Source organism: Lemur catta, chromosome 19 (assembly GCF_020740605.2).
Source record: "Lemur catta isolate mLemCat1 chromosome 19, mLemCat1.pri, whole genome shotgun sequence".
Taxonomy (NCBI): Eukaryota; Metazoa; Chordata; class Mammalia; order Primates; family Lemuridae; genus Lemur; species Lemur catta.
This window is the reverse complement of record NC_059146.1, coordinates 24094525-24117202: the sequence shown is the minus strand read 5'-3', so window position 1 is coordinate 24117202 and position 22678 is coordinate 24094525. Positions and strand designations below refer to the sequence as shown.

Here is a 22678-nt window from a genome sequence, read left to right as displayed (position 1 = left end):
AGTAGAAAAACCCAGCTCTGATAAAGACATAAATCAGCAAAATGGCAGCTGCCCTGGACAGAGAGTTTCCTGGTACTGGGGCTGGCCTCACACTATGTAGACTTAATTTCAACCCTCAAAGATGCCCCATGAGGTGGGGGTTAGTATCAGCCACATTCTACAAATAGAAGACTGAGTCTCAGCGAGGAAAGTGACTCACCCAAAACATAGTGGGTTTAATGGTGAGTCTCCCCCCAAAAAAGATATGTCCACCTAGACCGTGAATGACACCTTATCTGTCAAAAGGATCTTCACCGCTGTAATTAAGGATCTTGAGATAAGATCATCCTGCATTATCTGGGTGGACCCTAAGTCCAATGACAAGTGTCCTTATAAAAGGAAGTCATAGAGAGATTGGAGACAGAGGAGAAGGCCATGTGAAGACAGAGGCAGAGACTGGAGTGATGCGGCCACAAGCCAAGGAATGCCAGGAGCCCCAGAAACTGGAAGAGGCATAAAACAGAGGCTCCCCTAGAGTCTCGGGAGGGAGTATGGCTCTACCAACACCTTGAATTTGAACTTCTGGCCTCTAGGACTGTGAGACAATAAATTTCAGTTGTTACAAGCCACCACATTTGTGGTAGCTCTTTATGGCAGCTAACCCAGGGGTGGGGAGAAATAATGAGAAAGACATGGAACTGGTCGGAGGCAGAGACAATGAAGGAACTACAGATATGCCGAGGGAGAGACAGGCCGACTGACACTGCAGGAAGAGCAGGCTCTGCCTAACATGTAGGGCTCTCCTCCTCCAGGAAGCCCTCCCTCACCACCCAGGCTGGGTCAGTGCCTGCTGTGGACATTTGCAATGCCCCGTGCTACCTCCATTATAGCATAGATCTCATTAGAGAGGGACTGTGTCCCTGTGTGTCCTCCCTGGAGTGTCCAAGCCTGACCCATCTCTGGGTCCCCAGCCTCACTGCACACGGGGCCTGGTGTATGGGGTTCCTCAACAGAGAAAATGGGCATGACTGAATGAAACCATACCCCTGATGTCTCTCCCTAGAGAGTCTGCCTGCTCCTGTGTGTCTGGGAGACACTTGGATTTTCTGCAATGCCCATGGAGGACCTCACCTCCTCCAGGAAGTCTTCCCTGAACTCTCAGCCTTGGTCAGGTGCCTCTTTTAGGCTCCCATAGAGCCCTGTGCTGCCTCCATTGTTACATATCACACGAAACATGATTGTACCCAGCTCCCTGTCCTACCACCTTCCCCGCCTCAGATGGGGCAAATCCCAGATCTGACTCAGGCCTCAGTGCCAGCATTTTCCTGGGAGACCTCAAGAGAATATGTTGAATGAATGAAAAAGTGAGTGAGTGAAGTAAAAATATAGGGACTGTGGCATTCAGAGATGGTTGAGAAAAGAGTTTTTTTGCATGAGGCTTAAGACGAAGGCTTCCTGGTATAGGTGACATTTAACTTCCTGACTCTCTTTTTGTCCCCATAATCCCGATCTGAGCTCAGAACTCATCTTCTCCCACCTGGGTCCTCCCCAGAGCCTCCTTCCCAGCCTCCTTCCCCCCTCTTGTCTCCCTCCCTCTGCAATCTACCCCCCACAGATCCCAAAGGGTTCTTTTTATACCCAGAGTTGACCCTGCCTCCCCCATGGCTCCCCAAGACCTCTGGACAAAGTCCCCACTCCTCAGCCTTTCTTGTCATGACCAAATTCTTCCTCTGTCCTTCAAAACCCACCTATGAGAGAAGATTCCTGATCTCTAGGCTGGGTTCGGGGCCTCCTCTGGGCTCACCCAGGGAACTGAGCCAACTCGATGCCAATGACTGCCCATGTCGGCCTGTTTTAACACTGTTTGCCTCTTGCACAAAGCTGAGCCTGCCTCTCCCCTGCTCCCAGACTCCCCATGGTCCCCCAGTGCCCCTGGGAAAAAATCCCAGGTCCTCAGCCTGACCTTAGAGACCCCACACACCCTGGCCAACCTATTCCCCACACCAGGCCCTTCAGTCTCTGGGCCTTTGCCCAAACTGTTCCCATTAACTCGGGCTCCCTTTCCTCCTTCTCTGCTGGGCAAATTCCTGCTCAAACTTCTGTACACTTCAGGAGTCCTCTCTTCTAGGAAGCCATTTGACAATGACACGAGGTGGGCAGGGGCCTCTTCTGAGCTCTGGAGGCCACCTGTGCTGCCTCCATTATAGTGCACAGACAGACTGGGCCCAGTGCCCAGAGGGGGAGGGAACGGCCAGGCCGGAGGTGGGTCCCAGATGTGGATTTCACGCCTATTCGTCTCGGGCGCTGGGAACAAAGTTTGGGTCATAAGGAACATATGGGACTCACTCTGCACCACACTTTCATCTCCTACCTCCCCAACCCTGGAGTGGGAGGCGGTGGGGCCAGGACTTTCCGGGCATGGGTGGTTCCCACAGCCCCTCTCACCCTCCTCACCCCTCCTTCCCTGCCCTCAACTCCCACTGCCTCCCAGAGCCCAGCAAAATCCTCTGCCTTCTGGGTTCTCTTCTCCGGGGGCTCTGGGTGTTTGAATAATAACAAACTCTACTGGCCCTTAGTCTGTGTTACGCACTGTTCTAAGCCCATTGCATAGATTAACTCACTTAATCCTCAAAACACACCCTGTGGATTATTGTCTATTATTATAATATCATCACCCCCCATTTTACAGGTGGGAAAATGGAGGGACAGGGAATAACAGTGCTGGGATTATTTTTTTGTTTTGTAGAGTTGAGGGTCTTGCTATGTTGACCAGGTTGGTCTCGAACTCCTGGGCTCAAGCGATTCTCCTGCCTCAGCCTCCCAAGTAGCTGGGATTATAGGTGCGTGCCACCGTGCGGGGCAGTGCTGGTGAAGGAGCTCTCTGAAGCAGCACCATCCGACAGAACTTTCTGTGAGCGTGGAAATATTCTGTATCTGTGCAGTCCAATATTCTAGCCACCAGCCACTTGAAATGTGGCTAATGCAACCGAGGAGCTGAATTTTTAATTTTTTTTTTTTTTTTTTTTTTTTGAGACAGAGTCTCGCTCTGTTGCCCTGGCTAGAGTGCCATGGCGTCAGCCTAGCTCACAGCAACCTCAAACTCCTGGGCTCAAGCAATCCTTCTGCCTCAGCCTCCCGAGTAGCTGGGACTACAGGCATGCACCACCATGCCCGGCTAATTTTTTCTATATATATATTTTTAGATGTCCATATAGTTTCTTTCTATTTTTAGTAGAGACGGGGGGTCTCACTCTTGCTCAGGCTGGTCTCGAACTCCTGAGCTCACACAATCCGCCCGCCTCGGCCTCCCAAGTGCTAGGATTACAGGCTTGAGCCACCGCGCCCGGCCTGAATTTTTAATTTTAATGAATTTAAATGTAAATAGCCCAAAGTGGCTTGTGGCTACTGTATTGGACAGTGCTGTTCTAGAAAACTCAGTTTCAATGACAGCTACTTAGTGTGTGACCGTTGCTAAGTCTTCTTGTGTCTCTGAGCTCAGTGTCTTCATTGAAAAGATGTTTAATCCAAACACCCCTAGTTTGAATGTTCACCCCCACCTCAAGGGGAAGTCTCCCTGAACGCCTTGCCTCAATTTCTTCATTTGCATAACAGGGGTAATGATAGGACCTGCTAGTTATTCAACCAATATTTATTGAGCACCTATTATGTCCTAGGGGCTGGGCTTACAGCAGCGAACAAGACAGACACAAATCTGAGACTAGGGCAGCAAGAGGTGGGATGGAATTTCATGGCCAGACATCACCTCCTTCCACTCTGTCTCTTTTCCAAGAAATGCCAAAGGGCTGCTCTGCCTAGCACCTCGTGATGTCATAGGACCCTCTGGGCTCTGATTGGTTGAGGGCCTGCTGCAATGCAAGGTCCACTAATTTCCCCAAATATCCTTTCTCTTCTCTTACCTTGATATCAAAACACTCTACTTAGCTGGGTCCAAGACAGCCCAGTATTAAAGGCTGCAGTCTCGCCCTTTCCTACAGCTGGGTGTGAACATGTGAGTAAAGTCTGGTCAATGAGATGAGAATAGAGGGATGGTGTGTTAGCTCTTGGAAAACATTCTTATAAGTCAGCTGTGTGGGCCTGTTGACCTTTTCTCTTTGCCTTCCTCCATCCTGCTGCATAAATACAGATGCGATGGCTGGAGCAGTAGCTGCCATTTTGGACCATGAGGTTAAGGACTGTTCTAAGGATGGTGGAGAACAAAGTTGCTAGGTTCCTGGTGCCTGGACTATCTCCAGACTTTCTTTCTTTCTTTCTTTTCTTTCTTCCTTTCTTTCCTTCTTTCTTCCCTCCTCCTCCTCCTTTTTATTATTATTATTATTTGTAGTTTCGTGGATAGAAAGTTATTATTATTTTAGAGACAGAGTCTCACTCTGTTGCCCAGGCTGGAGTGTAGTTGCACAATCATAGCTCACGGTAACCTTGAACTCCTGGCTTTAAGAGATCCTCCCACCTCAGCTTCCCAAAGTGCTGGGATTGCAGGCATGAGCCAATGTATCTGGCCTCCAAACTTCTTTTATACAAGAGAGAAATAAACTTTTATCTTGTTTAAACCACTGTTATTTAGGGAATATTGTGAATCCTAATAATACAGATGACATGAGATACCACTTCCTTAAGTTGGGCTGCAAGTTAGACCGTTCATTGCTTTATTCTTTCAATAAATATTTATGGAGTATCTATTATGAGTCTGTCTCCTTTTTAGATGCAGGGGATACATCATGAGTGAAACAAAATCCCTATGAACATGGTGTTCATGTTCTAGTGGAACAAAAAATAGTAAACAAATAGACACATACTTAATATATCAGGTGGCAATAAGAATAAAAATAAAGTAGGATAAAAGATTTGAGAAGGATTGGAGGGGAGTGCTATTTAGTTAGGGTAGTCAGGGAAGTTCTCTCTGATGTTGTGAAATTTGAACAGAGCCCCATGATGGAAAATTCTAGTAGTGACCTATATCCAGTTGTGGAAGGCAGAATAATGGTGCCCAAAGATGTCCAGACTCATCCCCAGAACTGGTGAATATGTTACCTTACATGTCAGGAGGTACTTTGCAGATGTGATTAAGGTTAAGGACCTTGAGATGGATAGATGCTATTCTGGATTGTCTAGGTGGCCTCCGTCTAATTACATGAATCCTCAAAAGCAGAGAACTTTTCCCAGCTGTGGTCAGAAAGAGATGAGAGGCTAGAAGAAGAGGCTGAGAAACTTTAAGTGTGAAAGGGACTCAACCTTTCATTGCTGGCTGTGAAGATGGAGGGAGGGGCCATGAGCCAAGGAATGTGGGTAGCTTCTAGAACCTGGGAATGGAAAGGAAACAGGTTCTCTCCTAGAGGCTCCAGATGGAATGCAGCCTTGTTTACATTTAATTTTAGCCCGGTGAAACCCATGTGGGGCTTTTGATCTGTAGAACTGTAAGATGAGAAATTTGTGTTGTTATAGCTGCTGAGTTTATGGTAATTTGTTATGGCAGCAATAGGAAATGAATATGCCAGTTCTTCTCTCTTTCTGGGCATGAGGAAATTCTACTTCCCCTGCCTTCATGCAGTTGAGTGGAACCATGTGAGTAATCCTGATGAATGAGCTGTATGTGGAACGGCCAGGAGTCATTTCTGGGCCAAAGATTTTATTGCTTGCATGGGACCATTGAGTGCTTTCACTCTTTCCCTGCCTCAGTGATTGAGGACACCCTGGGTTGTGGTTGGTGCTGCAAGACTGTGAATCTCTCTCAGCGTGGGTCTTTGAGTTACTCTGTGGAAAACCATCCCTTGCCAGCTTGCTTGAGACATGTACATGAGCAAGAAATAAACTTTCATTGTGTCAAGCCAACAGAGCCAGCCTAACCTGCCTAATGGAAAGCCTCAATGACATATGGAAACCAGCTTACTGTTAAATGAGGAAGTGTGTCCCAGGAAGAGAGAAGAGCAAGTGCACAGACCCTGGGGCAGAGTGTGCTCGTTTTTTTAAGGAAGAGGGAGGCCAGGATGGCTGCAGTGGCATGCATGAGGAAGAGTTGTAGGAGGTATAATCAGTGATGTGGGGGGGGAGGTAGATCATGTAGGGCCTTTTAGGGCAGGGCAAGGAGTTTGGGATTTTATTTTGAGAGAGATGGAAGCCAGTCCAGAGTTTTGAGTATAGTAGTAACATGATCTGCCTAAGGTTTTAAAGCGACTATCCTGGCTTCTGCGTGAAGAAGACTCTAAGGGCGTAGTGGCGAGACCAGTATGGAGACAATTGTAATGATCTAGGTAAGCAGCAGTGGTGGCTTGGACCAAGTTGGTAGCAATGGAGTTGGTAAAAATGGTTGAATTATGGACACATTTTGTAGGAGTGGATGGGATTTGCTGATGGATTGGACATGAAGGTGGAGTAAGAGGAAGGTGAATGGCCAATGGAATTGCCTTCAAGAGAGCATGAAAAGAGCAAAGACAAGGAATATAGTTTTGCTCGAACAGGGAACTCTTCTTAAAAAATCCCTTAAAGACTCCTGCTTCAGGGATGTCCCCACCCTGGGCTCAGCTGGAGGCTAAAGGCAAGTTCCTCCATACATGAATATAAGATTTTATTGGTGGCTTGGGGGTCAAATGCTCCCCCTGCACCCATGTGATTTCCTTCCTTTTTCAGTCTCATAGGGAGCAAACCCAGAATGTTTGCTGGAGGATACCTTTCTCTCTGCCTAGTATCCCATGACATCATAGCCCACGCTGGTTCCCCATTGGCTGAGAGCCTCAGTTTTCTCTCAGGGAAGGAACGGAGTTGCTCTCCAGGTCCAAATGGACCTTAAATCACATCCCTTTTCTCTAGGACTCCCTCAAAGTAACCCTTCAGTGACTCTCTTGAAAAAGTCACCCAAATTTGAAATTGTGTTGTTGGTTGCGGGTGCAGGGGCAGAGGTCAGGACGACAAGGCCGGTCCTAGGTCGTGACAACCTTCTGTTCCTTAGTATGTACTACCTCCTGCCTTTTCAGCCCACCTCTCTGGCCTGTGGGTACCCAACTGTTGGATAGAAATAGAATTCTGCTCAGCACCAAGTGATGTCATACAACTCTGTGGCTCCCAATTGGCTATTCTCTCAGGAATGAGTCTTCACTGTATTTCAAGAACAGATGAACCTATCAGAACCCTGTTCACAGAATCCCTCAAAGTCCCTATATTCCTTTTTCAGAGTCCACCTCGAGGCCCATCAGGAACCAAAAGTTCCTACGTCTGGAACTTTCTGGAAATCTGGAACTGCTGTTCCTTCCTTCATTAAATTTCCCCCGCCTTTACCAGCCACGCCCCTCCCACTGACATTTGGCCTATCATCAGGCCACAGAAATATGACCGGCACCCAGTGTCGTCAGAGGGCTGCTCTCGTCGGATTGGCCACTTTGTCAGGGAGCTCTAGTCATGACTTCGCTCCACATATTTACTTAAGACCTTCTTCGTTTGCCCCTACAGACTCTCCCAGCATTGATTAAGGGGCTGTAACTGAAATTCCTCAAAATTTGAGACTTTATTTCGGGGAATAGATCTCAGGCAGGGAATAGGCCACAGGCCTGCCGGACGGAGGACTGCCGGACGAAAAATCTTGCTTGCAGTTTGCCGCCTCCTGTTAAGTCTCTCACGCCGGCGCGGTGCTGGCGCATGCACAGTGACGTAAGGGGCTGCGCGACGTCTGATTGGCTCTCCACCGACGCTCCTCCGTCGAGGCGGAAGGCTCAGCTCACCGTCGCTTCCAAGTTCCTTGGTTGGGTTCAAGGCGTTCTAGCTCTGGCCTAGTGCTCCGTCCTCGAGCTAGGTGTCGAAGGCCTCAGGTCGTGACAGCCTCCAGCACGTTCCTCCTGCTGCAGCCTCCGCAACGGCCGGGCCCAGCGCGGCCTCCAGGGCAGCGCGAGGCCGTGGCGGTCGAGAACGAGGCGCGCGGGGTCTGGGCTGCCGACAGCGCTGCCCAGCAGCAGGTAGTCGATGCCTGGCCGCAGGCGCAGGCAGCCACAGGCCAGGTCAGCGCGGGGCACCCAGGCATCCTGGTCGCCGCGGCGCACGGGCCGTGCCCGCTGCTTGTACACGGCCAGCACGCGCACGGCCAGCTGCCGCCATGCCTGGCCCGCTACCTCAGACGCTAGCACCTGCGCGTGGAGAACTGAGGGGAGGGAAGATGTCAGGCCTCGGCTGGGGTCAGCCTACAGGGTCCCATTGGGGTCAGTTCTGGTGGGGAGGGGCCCAGGACTGGTGGGTGGGCTTCAGGGGTCACATCAAGAAGGAGAGAGATCTTGAACTTTTGAGGGTTTGAACCTAAGTCGTGAGGGGTGGGGCCTGCTGGAGGAGACACTGTGGGGGGAGAGTGGAGGATTAGGAAGGTGGGGTTTCTGGTTTGTGAGGTGGGGTTCCAGGATTGTGATTGGGAAATGCGAAGGGGCTATGCGTTATCCTCTGGAGGAAGGAAGTCCAGACAGGGAGAGGAGCCTAGAAGCCTGGGATTTGTTGGGTGGGGGTGGGGGTAAGGGACCCTACGGTGGGTGGGGCCAGGAACAAGGCAGAAAAGTCAGGTGCAGGGTCTCTAATACAGCAGAGTCAGAAGGTATCAGTAGTGGAACCCTTGGGAAAGAGAGGTATTTTGGAAGAGGCAGTCTGGGATGAATTTGAAGGGCCAGAAGATAGAGGTTGGTTCCTGGAACCTGAGGGTTGAGGTCATACTAGCAGTGATTCAGAAAAATGTACTTTCTGAGGAGGTGAGGTCAGACAGTGTTGGGGGCTGGGCTCTGGCTAGAAGCTGGGTCTGCAGGGCAGGTCTCCAGGGCAGAAGATCCTGGTGGGATGAAAAGTCTCCACCTTCCAAGGCCCAGGACACTAGTGGCCAGATGACTATCCTAAGAGAGGAAGAGTTTGGGACCTGTACATTGAGGGAAGTAGCTGGAGCTGGTCTAGATTTGTGGGCTGGGCTGAATATCTGAGTGTTTGAGAGACTTGAATTATCTGAGGTCGTAGGCCCCAGGGTCATTGGGCAGGTGTGGACTGACAGATTAGGAAATTGTGGAGTGAGTCTTTGTGGGGAATGGGGCTAAGGCTCAGATAATCAGGGAGGCAGAAAGGATCCAAGATAGGCAGGACAGGCCAAGGGCCCCTTCCATTCAACCAGTTCCTCTTTCTCATTCCATCCCTCAGAGACGTCAGGCTGAAGGAGACAGTGAAACTCTACAAGCCCAAGATATAGTGGAAGAGGAGATACAAGAAGGTAATGAATGCCTCCTCTCCACTGCCCCCTCCCCCATTAGTCCTCTGTCCCATCAGTTCCTAGATCAGGAAGTACCCTTTAGAATCCAATACCCTTTCCCATTTAAGATGAAAAAATTGAAGGCCAGAGACATGGAGGCAGTCATCACATCATCTGTGCCTCCTCCGGCTGTTTTTCTCCCCAGCACTCACCGTAGTCCTGCTGGCAGTACCTCCGAAGGCTCATGTGTACCCTGGTGTCCGAGATATTGCAGTAGTTTTGACACTGAGGGTCTGGGGAGGGTCAGGCTGTCTGCAGTGGGCTCCTGAGGCCTGGACCACAGCGTACTGCCCCACCCATCCATGCATTCCAGGTTGATGGCCAGCTGGGGTGCCTAAACCCTTGGGACTGGGCTCAGGGGGTGACCCTTGCATCCCATTCAGTGTGACTGATGACCCAGTCAGCCCATCCCCGATCCCTCCTGCTGCCACCCTGTCTTACCAGAGCTGTAAGCACCAGGGGTAGTAGCAAGGGTGGTTGTTGCCTCTGGAATTCCTGTGAGACAAAAGAAGAAATTTAACCTTAGCCATCTCCACCTCTCCCCCAGGAATCCACACATCCAGACTGTAAGTGTTAAGTTCCTTAAGACCCAAGAGTGCAAGCATCCCTTGCCGCCTCCTCCCAGGAACCAGGAGTCCAGGCCCCCAGCCCCCTTCTACCCGAGACTGAGGAGTCTGGAGTTTCAGTCCCTGCCTTCCTGAGGACTCAGAGTCCAGCCTTCAGCCTCTGGATCCCATGTCCCTGCCCCCCAGCCCTCACCACCCTTGCCCCCTGGGATGTGTCCTTTCCCCCCACTCAGGACTTGTGGCCCTGCCCCTCAGGACTCACGCTGGCAGGGCATACTGGGGGTGCGGCTCTGCTGGTAGCCAGGACCACAGCGGTTGCATGTCAGGCCTGTGACCCCTAACTTGCAGGAGCACTGCCCACTGGTTTGGTTGCAGTTGCCTCCTGTTGCCCCCAATAGGGTGGCACTGGCAGGCTGCGTGAGGAGAGGAGCTGGGGGAATAGGGTATCTGGGTCCCTGGTGCTCCCTCCCAATTCTGCAGCCACCTCCCCCATCAGACCTGGGAGTCCAGTCCCCCAACTCCTCTTCCCTCAGACCCGGGGAGTCTAACCCTGCCTCCTATCCCCCTAGGCCTGGCTTCAGGCCGTACTCACCCCTGCAGGCCTTGCGGCTGGTGATAGGCTGGCTGGGGTCCCTCCAGAACCCAGGCTGGCAGTAGTGGCAGTGCCGCCCAGCTGTGTGGTGGCGGCACCGCTCACAAACACCCCCGCTCCGACCACCTGACAGCCTGAACAACTCAGAGTTGAACCGGCAGCGTCGGGCGTGCTGGTTGCAGGAGCAGGCTAGGAGCAACATGGGCAGGGCACATCAGGGCCAGGCCTTCTGTTCCCCAGTCCCCAGCTTTCTCCCCACTGCCCTGCCCTCATGGAAGGAAATAAAGGGAGAATCCAACACGAAAGAGACTGCCTGGGGCTCCCTGGGTAAGCCTGGGTCCCAGAACATCTCCATTCTCATCTTTAAAATGGGTACATTGGACTGGAGCTGGATAAGCCCAATGGGACTCGTGAGCCTCCTGAGGATCTCTGTGAAACTGTGGGTGCCTAGAGAAGAGCAGGGCTTGGGCTGTGGAGCCAGACCCCCACGTCCACCGTTCTGTGTTCCTTGCACAAGTGACTTCTCCTTTCTGTAGCCCAGTTTGTTTGGCTGTAAAATGGCATGTATACTGTTTACTTCATGAGGCTTAAATGAGATAGAGTAGATATTAATGTAAAGTGCTCAACCCAGGGCCTAGCACAGAGCTGTCTTGTGCTTCCATGTGCTTCCATCTCATCTTCACAGTGGCTCTGTGAGGTTGGTACTCATCACCCCCATTTTACAGATGGGGTAAACTGAGCCACAGGGAGGTGACATCACGTGCCTAAGGTAATGCAGCTAGTGGGTGGTCAGAGGCCAGATTTGAACCCAAGACTTCTGGTCTAGAGTCTGTGCTCTTAGCAACCACATTCTAGTAATTCTTAGGCAGCTCATATGAGGATTATTTAGCATGTGCATTATTTTCCTGGGAGCATTTATCGGGTTTTCTGACACAGTGGCTCTCAAACCTTACTACTCATCAGAATTACCAGGGACACATTTTTTGAGAAAACAACACAGATTCCAGGACTTACCCCAGGGCTTCTGCCAGGCCCAGGGATTTGTATCTCTAGCAGGGATTCCAAAGTGAGATGCTGACATGGGGGGTTCATGGGCCACTCTTTGAGGAGACCTGAATTTAAGGGGGTTTTGACTTAAGGGGTTTTGAGAGGCCTGGAGTGGCAAGCCCCAGAGAGTGCAGAGGAGTCATGAGGTGGTTAGGGAGCTGAGACAGCTGTGTGTTCTTGAGAAAATGACTCTCTGAGTCTCCGTTTTCTGTCTGTCCAGTGGGGATCTTTTTTTTTTTTAAGACAGAGTCTCACTCTGTTGCCTGAGCTAGAGTGCCGTGGCGTCGGCCTAGCTCACAGCAACCTCAAACTCCTGGGCTCAAGCGATCCTCCTGCCTCAGCCTCCCGAATAGCTGGGACTACAGGCATGCGCCACCATGCCTGACTAATTTTTCTATATATACTTTTAGCTGTCCATATAATCTCTTTCTATTTTTAGTAGAGACGGGGTCTCACTCTTGCTCAGGTTGTTCTCGAACTCCTGAGCTCAAACAATCTGCCCGCCTTGGCCTCCCAGAGTGTTAGGATTACAGGCGTGAGCCACTGCGCCCGGCCCCCAGTGGGTATCTTGATCCTTCTCTCCCAGGATTTTTGTGGCCATTAGTGGTGGCAATGCTATTGAGATCATCAGTGGGTAGAGTCAGGCTTTGGAATCTTCCTGACCCAAGGGTCACCCACCTCCCCTCACTTCCCCTCTGGAAAGCTCAGATGGGACAGGGGCGTTGTAGACGACCATGTCTGGAAAGCCCAGCTGTAGGAGTTCATCTCACCCCACTCTTCTCCACCACAGCTCTGCCAGTCTCCTACCCAGGCTTGGAGGGCAGTGCCCAGCTCAGCCCAAGGGCGTCTGGCAATCCTCAGAAGGACAGCCTGACCAGACCCGGATGAAGCCCACCCCTCTCTCCTTGGGCCAGGTGAGTCTTCCTGTCCTCTCTCCCCTGCAGGGGGCAGATCTTCAGATTTGGCTGGTGGGAATGGGCCCACTGAGTGGAGGCCCTGAGTTGTCAGGGGGGACAAAAACCCTGGACAGTGGTGGCCTCTGGGGAAGTCCTGAGTGGGGATGAGCGCAGAGTAGGGAGCTAAGGGCGATGGGATAGTCTGTGAGTTGGTCCACGTGATGTTCTTCACATGTGAGGAAAGACGGGAACATGGCAAAGGACGTGGGGGGTAGAGAGGGAAGGCCAGGGAACTCGTGTCCGTGCATGCAGGTGTGTCTGTGTCTGTCTTTGTGTCTGTTAGTGGAGCAGAGTTAGCTCCCAGGGTTGGTAACACACTCAGACCCTTTACCAAGGGTCATAGGCTGGAGGGGGAGGGTTGGAAGGGGCTGACACTGTCTGTGGGCCTGGAAGCGTGAGTCTGGAAGCGCCCTGGAGGAGAGGCAGTGTTAAATGGGACCTGCCTGGGTGCCCCTGTCCAGTTGGGTGGCCCAGTGGATAGTCATGGCATCTGCGAACGCCTGGCTCTCCAAGTCCAGTCCTTTGCTGGCAGTGAGACTTAGGGAAAGTGACACTTCCCCTTGGGCCTCACCTTCCTTACCTGGGGAATCGTGATATTGGCAGATGCTCAGGGAGCTCTTCCTTCACGTGAGGTACTGTATCAGGCTTTATTCTAAGGGCTTTATGCATATTAACTCAGTGACTTTTCACTACAGCCTATAAAGGATTTGCTGTTACTATCCCCTACTCTACAGGGGAGGAGACCAAGGCACAGAGAGGTTAAGTAACTTGGCTAAGGTCACTCAGCTGGTAAGCAGAGGAGGTGGGATTTGGGCCCAGGTAGTCTAGCTGGCTACTGAGGCTGTGCTCCTGTCTGCTATTCGAGAACACCTGGTGTGACAGCACCTGACAGGAGCTTGGCAGGGACAAGCTGAGATCCCAGAACTCAGCTTTCCAAACTCAGATCCTGGCCCTGCCACACAAACAGCTGCCACAAGTGCTCGAGCAGGGGCTTCCCACCTCTAGCCTCAGTCTCCTTATCTGTAGAATGGGCCTGCTGACAATCCCTGCCTGGCACATAGTAGCTGATTGACAAATATGTGTTTAATGACTGAATACTTTCCCTGTGTGGTTGGCATGAGGAGTCAGGAAACGCCCAGCTGCCCTGTTCCCCTACAGCTATTCAACCAGCAAGGCCCTGGGCTGGATGCTCAGGAAATGTCATTTACATCATCATCATCATCATCATCATCATCATCATCATCATCACAGGCCAATGAATGTTGAGGAGAGACTGGAGCCCGGCTGGGCCTGTGTGCAGCTGAGATGCAGGCAGGCGGGGAGGGGGTGGGAGGCTGTGAGGAGGAGGCGTGGAGGAGACTGCGTCCAAGACAGTGTGGGGAGAAATAAGGAGCATCCCGCCCCTGTAGGGACAAGGGTTGCAGTGGCGGATGAGGGTGGGGAGAGGCCCAGGACTCACGCAGGCAAGGGTGGGGGTGCCGGGGTGTGGCGGGCCGCCATGGCCAGTCGCGATGGGACGGGCGGCAGCTCTCACAGCCTGGGCCGGTGGTGTGGTGGCGGCAGCGGCAGCGAGGGGGCCGGGCACGGGCGGCGCAGCGGGCCGCATGTCCGTGGCACTGGCAGCGACCTCTCAGCCCAGCTGCTGCTAGTCCCGCTCGGCCTCCGAACTCCACTCGGAGGTGGCTGGCTGCCATACTGGCCTTAGGGCCTGGTGTGGAGCGGAAAGTCACCCTCTCAGGGCCTCCCAAGGCCCCAGGCCAGGCAGATCTGCGCCACAGCAGCTTCCAGGGACCCCCAGCGGCCCAGGCAGCAGACAAGACTAGGGCTGGGGGTCCCGGGGTGCAGAAGCGCAGGCTGACAGATGTCAGGAGGAAAGGGCCACCCAGGGCCAAGGTCAGGCTGCCATTGCAGGTGCCTCCGGGGCTGAGGCCATTCCCTGGGGAGAGGGTGCAGGCCTGAGGGCAGGAGGCTGCCACACTGGCCAGCTGGGTCACTGGCGGGAGGCAGAAGCGAGGGTGGCCCCCTGGATCGTAGCATGGGTCTGCGGTGGCATGGCTCAGGAGGAGCAAGAGGGCAAAGGTCACGGGCATGGTCACAGCAGGGCAAGCACCTGGAGAGGAGAGGAGGTGTCCGGGCTGGGGACCTCAGCCCCTCGATATCCACCCAGCTCCCTGCTGAACGCCTGCATTCCACCCCAGCCCTGCCCAAGCCCCCTCCCGGCTGCTTCGAAGCGAGGAAAATAGTTCCATCTGGGGAGAATTACTGTTTACATAACCCAAAGGGGAAAGAACGCAAGCAAAATTGAGAATTTTGCCTGAACTAATCCGTAGCTTAACACCCCAGAGTTATCCGTCAGTGTCGAGGGGGCAGAGGTCCCCGGGGAGAGGCAGGGGCTGGGCAAGAGGAGCGGCAGAGGCCCGACAGACGCGCAAACCTAGAGGGGGACCCGGGTGAGACAGGGAACAGGGCTTGACTGGGCAGGGGACTGAGGGATGGATGGAGACTCAGTGGCAAAGCAGCAGCAGAAGAGACGGAGGCAGAGACAGCGAAGCCAAGAGAGGAGCACAGGCCTAAGGCAAGTGCCAGGTGCAGAGAGGGAACCTCACAGACGGGGGCAAACACAGGGTAGGCCGGAGCTGGGACAGACAGGGGCCAGGTACCCAGGAAGTGAGGGACCAAGGCTGGCAGGGCCTAGGGGCTGGGAGGGGCAGGCAGGTGGGCCCCAAGACACCCAGAAAAGCCTGAGGACAGCAGCCAGCCCCGCAGGCCTTGGGGAGGGGAGGGGAAGGGAAGGGCTGGCGGTGCCTGGCAGGGGATCAGAAGCCAGAGGCTGAGGCCCAGGCCCACCAGGATCAGAGCGGTGGCCCTTTCCCACGTGGGGCCCTAACCTTGTTCTCCACACCCTGGGCACGGAGGGGGATTATCACCAAACAACCTCCCTGCCACCCACCCACCCCCAGCACTCCACCCTTAACCCTTTCCCACCCAAGTGCAAAGTCCAGAGAGTTGAGCTCAGGAAAAGTGTGAGGGACCTGGGGGCTGGAAGCCTGGGCCACTCTGGGGCTGGGGACCAGGACGCAGATCCCTGTGGGGTTGGGAAAGGAGATGCCTGGGTTCCCTTTAGGACTTGGGTGTGGGGACCTCAGGTTGGATTTCTGGGACTTTTGGGTCATCTCAGCCCTCTTCTGCCATCGTAGGCCTCAGGGTCTGGGGATCAGAATCCCCACATTCTCCACCCATCCAAGGGTCCCCAGAGCAGATGGGAGAACAGATGTTAGGAGTGGTATGTAACGAAGGAGAGAACAGGAGGGTGGGACAGGGCAGGTGCCTGATTCTGGGGTGCCCAAGGGGGCCAGAAGTCCAGACCCCTGGGATGGCAGGAGCTAGGAAGGACTCGGCTCTGAAATGCCCCCACTTTCCTCTGACAGGGCTGGCAGCCTCTAGGGAGGAGCTTACTCTGGACTGGGGACTTCGGAGCCTTTCTGGGCCCCCCTGCCCAGGCCCTTGGTTCCGAATCTGCACCCAGGCCTGTGCCTGGGCTGGGAGTCTGTAGGGCACTCTCGGGGTGGGGGGTAGATCACGCCCTCCCCCAGCTCAATTTCACAGACCCTGTGTCCCCACTGCTGTTGCCATATGCAGACTCTGCCTCCCCGGCCTCAGATGAGGGGCATCGGCCTCCTCCCCTCCCAAGGAGCCTGGCGCCATTTTGCGCTCGCTCATGCGCTGGGTGTTTCCCTGGCCCCTCAGCTCCAGCCTTGTGAAGGACCCAGCCCTCCCATGTCCCCCTTATCTCTTGCTGGGTATTTCAGGGGGCACCACCTTCTGGCCCTTGGCACCTTGGGGAACCAGGCTATGAGTCCCCTGGTGCTCCTTGGGGATCCAGAAGCCAGTCCCTACCCATGAGGACCCAGATGTCCGAACTCCAGCCACTACCCCCCAGGGATCTGTAGCCCACCCCACCCTCTTAAGGAGCAGAGTCTAGCCATGTGCCCAGCAGACCCACGGTTAGGCCGCTCGCCTGGGATCCATCTGGGACCCAGGCTTCCTTTTCCCATCTCTTAGCATGCAGTCCCCTGACCCCCAGCCCTTAGGCCCCTGATGGTGGTCAAACCTGAGCCCAAGAAGAGAGCGTCCTGGTCCTGGTCCCGCAGTCAGTTCCCCGCAGGCTCTTCCCGCAGGGGCGCGGCAGCCGTGGTGGGCTCTCCGGAGGGAGTGGCGAGTGGCTGTGCTCAGGCCCCAGGCTAGTGGGGGTTCTGGGCGGGAGCTCAGAGCCCGCAGAATCCAACACCACTGCCGCCCCCACCCCGCCCCAATCCCCCGCTCTCCCCACAGGGACCCCTGCCAGTCAGGCCACCCGCGATTGTGTGGGACGCCAGAGCTGTCCCCCCCAGCGGTCCTGCAGCGGGACAGCTCCGAACAGACTGGCCTAGGAGGCTCAAGGCAGGTAGGAGGGAACGGCCGCAACGTGTGGGTCCTGGGTCTGGGGTCCCGCTGCACTCCCACCCGAGCCCTGCCCCACTGGCTCAGCACTGCCTCGTGGTGGCCATGATCCAGGCAGGAGCTGACACTGTGGGTGGCAGTCAGGGCTGCTTGCCCTGAGGTAGGGCTCCTGCCTCTGGCTGTGTGACCCCAGGCCAGCCCCTCCTCCTCCCCTCCCGAACCTTCTGTCAGCTGTGGGTTAACTGGGCGATAAGGTCAGTCGTTTTCAAGCCCTAAAAATTGGAAACCCAGAAACCTCAGCTGCTTTATAAGATGGTAGGGAGGGCAGCAAGGGAGCTGAGACCACCTTGGGCCTCAGCGGTTCTAGTGGCCGAGGGAGATGTGGGCTCCCCCGGGGAGTGAGGGGCCAGAGCTCAAGGGCAGCTCCCAGCGCCAGTGCTCTGCCGGGCCTCAGTGCTTTCATCGGGAAATTTTCATGCAAATGTTGCTGCCCACTGTGCCATATCCCAATGGGTTTGACTAGAAAAATAATGTTTTCTGTCACTTCCTGCTGAGAAAAGCAAGGGCCTCAGGACGTTGGGGCACGGCCTTTGCTGCTGTGTGGCCCTGAGTGTCTGCAGCACGTACTGTGGCATAGTGTGGCCCCATCCTGACAGGGGCTTGGGGATCCTCTGTCCTGTGCCTGCCCTGGGGGGTGGGGGACACAGCCAGGGCCATCCGAGATTCTGGTTCCAGGTGACTGTTAGGCACCACGTTGGAGGGGCCCGGAGGGGCCCACCATGGCAGGGACAGGGACATCGGATTGAAAGAAGGAAGTGATTCCAAAAGCTGTGAGGAGGAGTGAGCCACAAGAAGAAAGGATTAGGGGCTGAGACACCCCCATATCAAAGCGGGGCGTGTCAGATCCTGGGCCAGGCCCTGTGTGAGCCACAGGGTAGAGTACTGTGATAAGATTCACGGCCCTAATCCATTCTGCTGGTCCGGCCTGAGCCCCCCTGTGTGCTGGACACTGCAGGACACAAACCCCTGCCTGGGCAGCCTCACCTGCTGGAGAGGCAGAGACACAAAACAGCGAATAATCCCGTTCTCTAGTATGTTCGAAGGTGTCAAATGCTTTGGAGCAAAAGCTCCTAGGGAAGTGGGGAACAGGGGTGTTGCAGATTTAAGTGGGGTGAAGAGGATATTTGGGCCGAGACCTGAAGGAGGCCAGGGCTGCCACACGGGAGGCTAGTTTTGCTGCCAGAGAAAATTCAGAAAGAAAGTTTAGGTCTCATTGTATTTTTCTCCCACCTAGGGACAAGAAATCTCTTAAACTCGTGTTCCCTGGAGGGCTGCTTTCCTCCTCACTTCAGGTCTTAATTGCTTGAGTGGCCCGAAGATTCGCACCCCTGAGGGTGCCTTGGGGGTGAGGGGGGAGGGGATAGAGCAGCAAGAGTAGAAACACGTCCCCAAGTTGGGGAGGAAACTTTTTTTTGTTTTTTTTTTTTGAGAGTTGGGGGAGGTTCATCAAGTTCTGGAGGTACAGGGAAGGCGGGGCCTGTCCAGGCACAGCTCGGAGGTGGGCTCAGCATGGTACAGTACGACCCCCGCTCTGGGCTTCCATAGCCCTTTTATCTCTGCCTCAGTGACCCAGAAATAATGGAGGCCCCATGAGGCAGGACAGGTCAGATTGCACATGTAACTGGCCAGCAAGTGAGGATTGGTAGGGGACTGCTCTTTCCTGGGACATACTTGAAAGGCCAGGACAGTGACTGACAGCCCAGACTCCCCAGCTGTGCTCCCGGGGTTCAAATCCAGACCTCTCTTCTTTCCTAGCTGTGTGACTTAAAACAAGTTTCTTAACCTCTCTGTGCCTTAGTTTCCTCATCTGTTAAATGGGGATTAAAACAATGTACCTTCCTCATTGGGGGGTGGGGTCGTGAGGAATAAATGAGCCAAGCGGTGCCCACACCCCCTTATTGGACACTCTGGGCCAGCCGTGTTTTGGAACTTTCTGCATTTTGGCACCATTGCTGGATGCGTAGACCTGTACTACATGGCACCCCTGGTGGGGTCCATGCTGCACCCCCTTATCAAACATGGTATTGTTTCGGCAGCAAAGCACATGGGCGTTCACACTAAGATAAGTAAAGCCTACAGATAGCCACTTGACCCTTCGGGTCAGGTGTTGTCCCCAAATAAGTTCAGTTCAGGTGGGGCTTTGCCACCCACTTACAGGAAAATGGCCAGTGAGGAATCGTGGCCTGGCCTGCAGCGGCACCATAGACACCCCAGCCTCCAGCCATTAGTTTCCGCGGCTTTCGGGTGTCCAGGCTGATGGACGGCCACGAGAGGGAGCTCCTGAGACTCCAGGAAATGCAGGTGGCCGCCGGATGGCTGCATGGATTTGCAAGGCCCAGACCAAAACACAAACATGGGGCCCCTTGTTCAGAATTTATGAAGAATTTTAAAGTGGTGACAATAGAGCATTAAACCCAGCGTGAGGCCTGTCTGAGCTTGGGGCTCCATGCGACTGCCCCGTGAAGGCGGACCCGAGTAGCAAGCACCTTTGTCCTGAGCTGGCTTCTCCTGTCCCTGGTCCCTGCCCTCCTCACCCATCCTGGCCTTGGGACCTGCCTGGGGCTCTGGCTGTGCTGGGGAGCGAGGCTTCTCCTCCACCTGGCAGGACCCTGAGCTGGGTGGGCAATGTGATCATGACTGGGACAGAGTTTTCATCAGCTAAGTGAAAAGAGGGGTTTGAGTAGATTTAATTTGCTTTTTGGAAATTAAAGCAGTGAAGGAGACATTTCTCCATACTTTGTCCTCATGTGATGCGAGCCAGTGGACCTCACTGGGGACCCAGGAGAAACCATTCCAGGAGGGCCCCCGAGCGTTCAGATTTCCCAAAAGGGTCCGATTAATCAAGTGAGGAGCCCTGGAATAGAGGAGGACGAGAGCTGAGGTGGCCTGCAGAGCCCTGGCAGGCAGAGGGAGGGATGGGAGGGGGTGAGGTAGAAGCTGGAAAGTTGGGATGGGTACATGCAGTCCAGTGCTTCAGCAAGGACAGGGGGTGGGGGACAATCACTGAATTGTGGCCATTGGAGTGGCCACGGGGAAACCACAGGACATTGGTCAGAGGAGTGGAGCAGGGGAGAAGAGAAAGCAGATCAGGACACGGTGGAGACTGGTGAGCAAAAACCTTTCTGGGAGCGTGGGTGAGTGCCGGGGGAGAGGCTGACTCAAAAGGAAGCAGCCCCCAAAGAAGGGCCATCTATCCTCTTATGAGTACAGGGGATGGGGGTGGGGGGTGAGGGTGGACCAAGGATCACGGAGCCCAGTCAAGCCCAGCAGAGTCAGGGCTGGAACTGGCATTGACAGCATGGCTCCATAGTCAGTCACCTCCACACACCCACCATAATCAGAAGGATGAGTGATGGCGAGCAGTGGCGGGGATGTCGAGGAATGGGGACCTTCATGCACTGCTGCTTGGTGGGAATGGAAAGTGGGACAGCTGCTTTGGACAAGCCTGGCAGGTCCTGACACGATGAAATGCCGAGGTACCCTGTGGCCAGCAACTCCACTCCCTCGGGAATGCCCGAGAGAATGAAGGCATGTGTCCACACAGAAACATGTACATGCGTATCCGTAGCAACACCATTCACGATGGGTAACAGATGGAAATCGCCCGAATGTCCATCAGCTGGTAATAAACAGAATGTGGTCTATCCAGACGATGGAGTATTATTCAGCCATAGAAAAGGAATGAAGCTCTGATCCCTGCTACAATGTGGGTGGACCTTGAAAACATCAAACTGGGTGAAAGAAGCCAGACCCAAAAGGCCTCATATTGTGTGATTCCATTTATAGGAAATATCCAGAATAGGTAAATCCGTGGAGACAGAAAACAGATGAGCTGGAGTGGGGACGCAAGCTGGGAAGATTAGGGGAAAGATGGCTAAAGGGTACAGAGTTTCTTTTTCAGGTGATGCAAAAGTTCAAAAATTGATAGTGATGGTTACACAGCTCTGTGAATATATGAAAAGCCATCCAGTTGCATACTTTCAGTGGGTGAATAGCACGGTTTATGAATTATATCAATAAATTGGTTAACCCAAAAACAACGGGCTCATCACAGACCTACATACAAAAGCTAAAACTATACAGCTTGATGTGTTAGTGAAGAGAGAATGTTCCCAGGCATGAAGTGGGAACTGCTGGTCCCTTAAGTCCTGGGCCAGAAACAGGCACAGTGTCACTTTTGACATATTTAATTGTTCAAGGTGGTCACAGGAATGCCCAGATTCAAGGGAAAGAGTCCAAGAGTCAGTGGCCAGCTTCAGTCCGCCTCTCCCACTAATAGCAACAGGAAATGCTCAGCACTTCCCAGTGCAGGCGCTGTGACAACCTCAGAGGAGGCAACGAGGAGTTAAGTAACAGTCCCCAAGGTTGCCCAGCCAGCAGATCTGGCCTCCTGGTCTGTGCTTGTAACCTCCCCACGGCACCCACCTTAATGGGGGGCAAGGATTCTTGCCTCTTTTGTTCTCTGCTCGCTTCCCACCTCTGTGTGTGCCTGGCATGTAGTAGACTCTCTGGAAGTATTCAGTTTACAACACAGAGCGTTTCCTGTGTGCTGGGCACTGTTCAAAGAACATTACAAAATTATCACATTTAATCCATGCAGCCTCATGAGGTCGTTCTGTTAGGTTGAAGCATAGAAATCGCTGCAAATATAGGTAAAATATGGTTGAATATTGGCACTTTCAAATGGTTCCACCTAACCATCCCTGCTTAAAGGGTGAGGAAACTAATATTCAGAGAGGTTTAGTCATGTTACTAAAGTCACACAGCACTAGCAAGGGGTGGAACTGGGACTCAGAGCTAGGCAGAAAGATCCCAGGGTCTGTGTTCTTGGGTTGCCACTGTGGTACTCCACAGGCAGGTTTGGATGGATTGAATGAGTGAGTGAATGAATGAATTTGGGAGGCTGTGAGTGAAGAGGCTCATATTCCCCCAGCCATCCCTCCTGACTATGTCATTTCTTCCCTCCATGCAGCCATCAAGGGCTTCTGGGTCACCTGCCCTTCCTTCTCCACCATCTACTTCCTCTTCGTCATCTTCGTAGTGTCTGTCATCTTCCACTGCCACCAGTGCCTGGCTCTAGTGCCCTCCCCCTGGGCACACTCAGCGCACGTGGTCCTGGTCCCCACACACCTTGCCCAGGAGGGGCTGTTCACCATCAATGCCATAGGCCGCCTGGGGAACCAGATGGGCGAGTACACCACGCTGTACGCCCTGGCCAAAATGAACGGGCGGCCCGCCTTCATCCCGCCCCGGATGCACAGCACCCTGGCCCCCATCTTCAGAATCACCCTCCCGGTGCTGCACAGCTCCATGGCTAGCAGGATCCCCTGGCAGAACTACTACCTGAACGACTGGATGGAGGAGGAGTACTGCCACATCCCGGGCAAGTACGTGCGCCTCATGGGCTACCCCTGCTCCTGGACCTTCTACCACCACCTGCGCCAGGAGATCCTCCAGGAGTTCACCCTGCACGACCACGTGCATGAGGAGGCCCAGATGTTCCTCCGGGCCCTGCAGGCCAAGTGGGCCTGGCAGGTGACTTTCGTGGGGGTCCACGTGCGCCGGGGGGACTATGTCCGAGTCATGCCAAAGGTGTGGAAGGGTGTGCTAGCCGACCAGAGCTACCTGCGGCGGGCCATGGACTGGTTCCGGGCCCGCTACCACACCCCAGTCTTCGTGGTCACCAGTGATGACATGGCCTGGTGCCGGGAGAGCATCAGTAGCTCCCTTGGGGATGTGATGTTTGCAGGCAATGGCATTCAAGGCT

General features: G+C 54.0%; 2 protein-coding genes across 2 annotated transcripts; one reads left to right on the top strand and one right to left on the bottom strand.

Moving 5' to 3' along the window:
- Positions 1-7479: 7479 nt before the first annotated feature.
- NTN5 (netrin 5) lies at positions 7480-14501 on the bottom strand. The gene is given in 7 exon segments (XM_045531247.1): positions 7480-8119; positions 9403-9483; positions 9692-9745; positions 10079-10208; positions 10210-10229; positions 10409-10597; positions 13871-14501. Coding segments are annotated over 7 exon segments (1470 nt in total). The 3' UTR covers positions 7480-7754.
- Positions 12309-22678, top strand: LOC123623862 (galactoside 2-alpha-L-fucosyltransferase SEC1-like). Its single transcript, XM_045531248.1, is given in 4 exon segments — positions 12309-12369; positions 16744-16855; positions 21884-22530; positions 22533-22678. Coding segments are annotated over 4 exon segments (858 nt in total). The 5' UTR covers positions 12309-12339; the 3' UTR covers positions 22602-22678.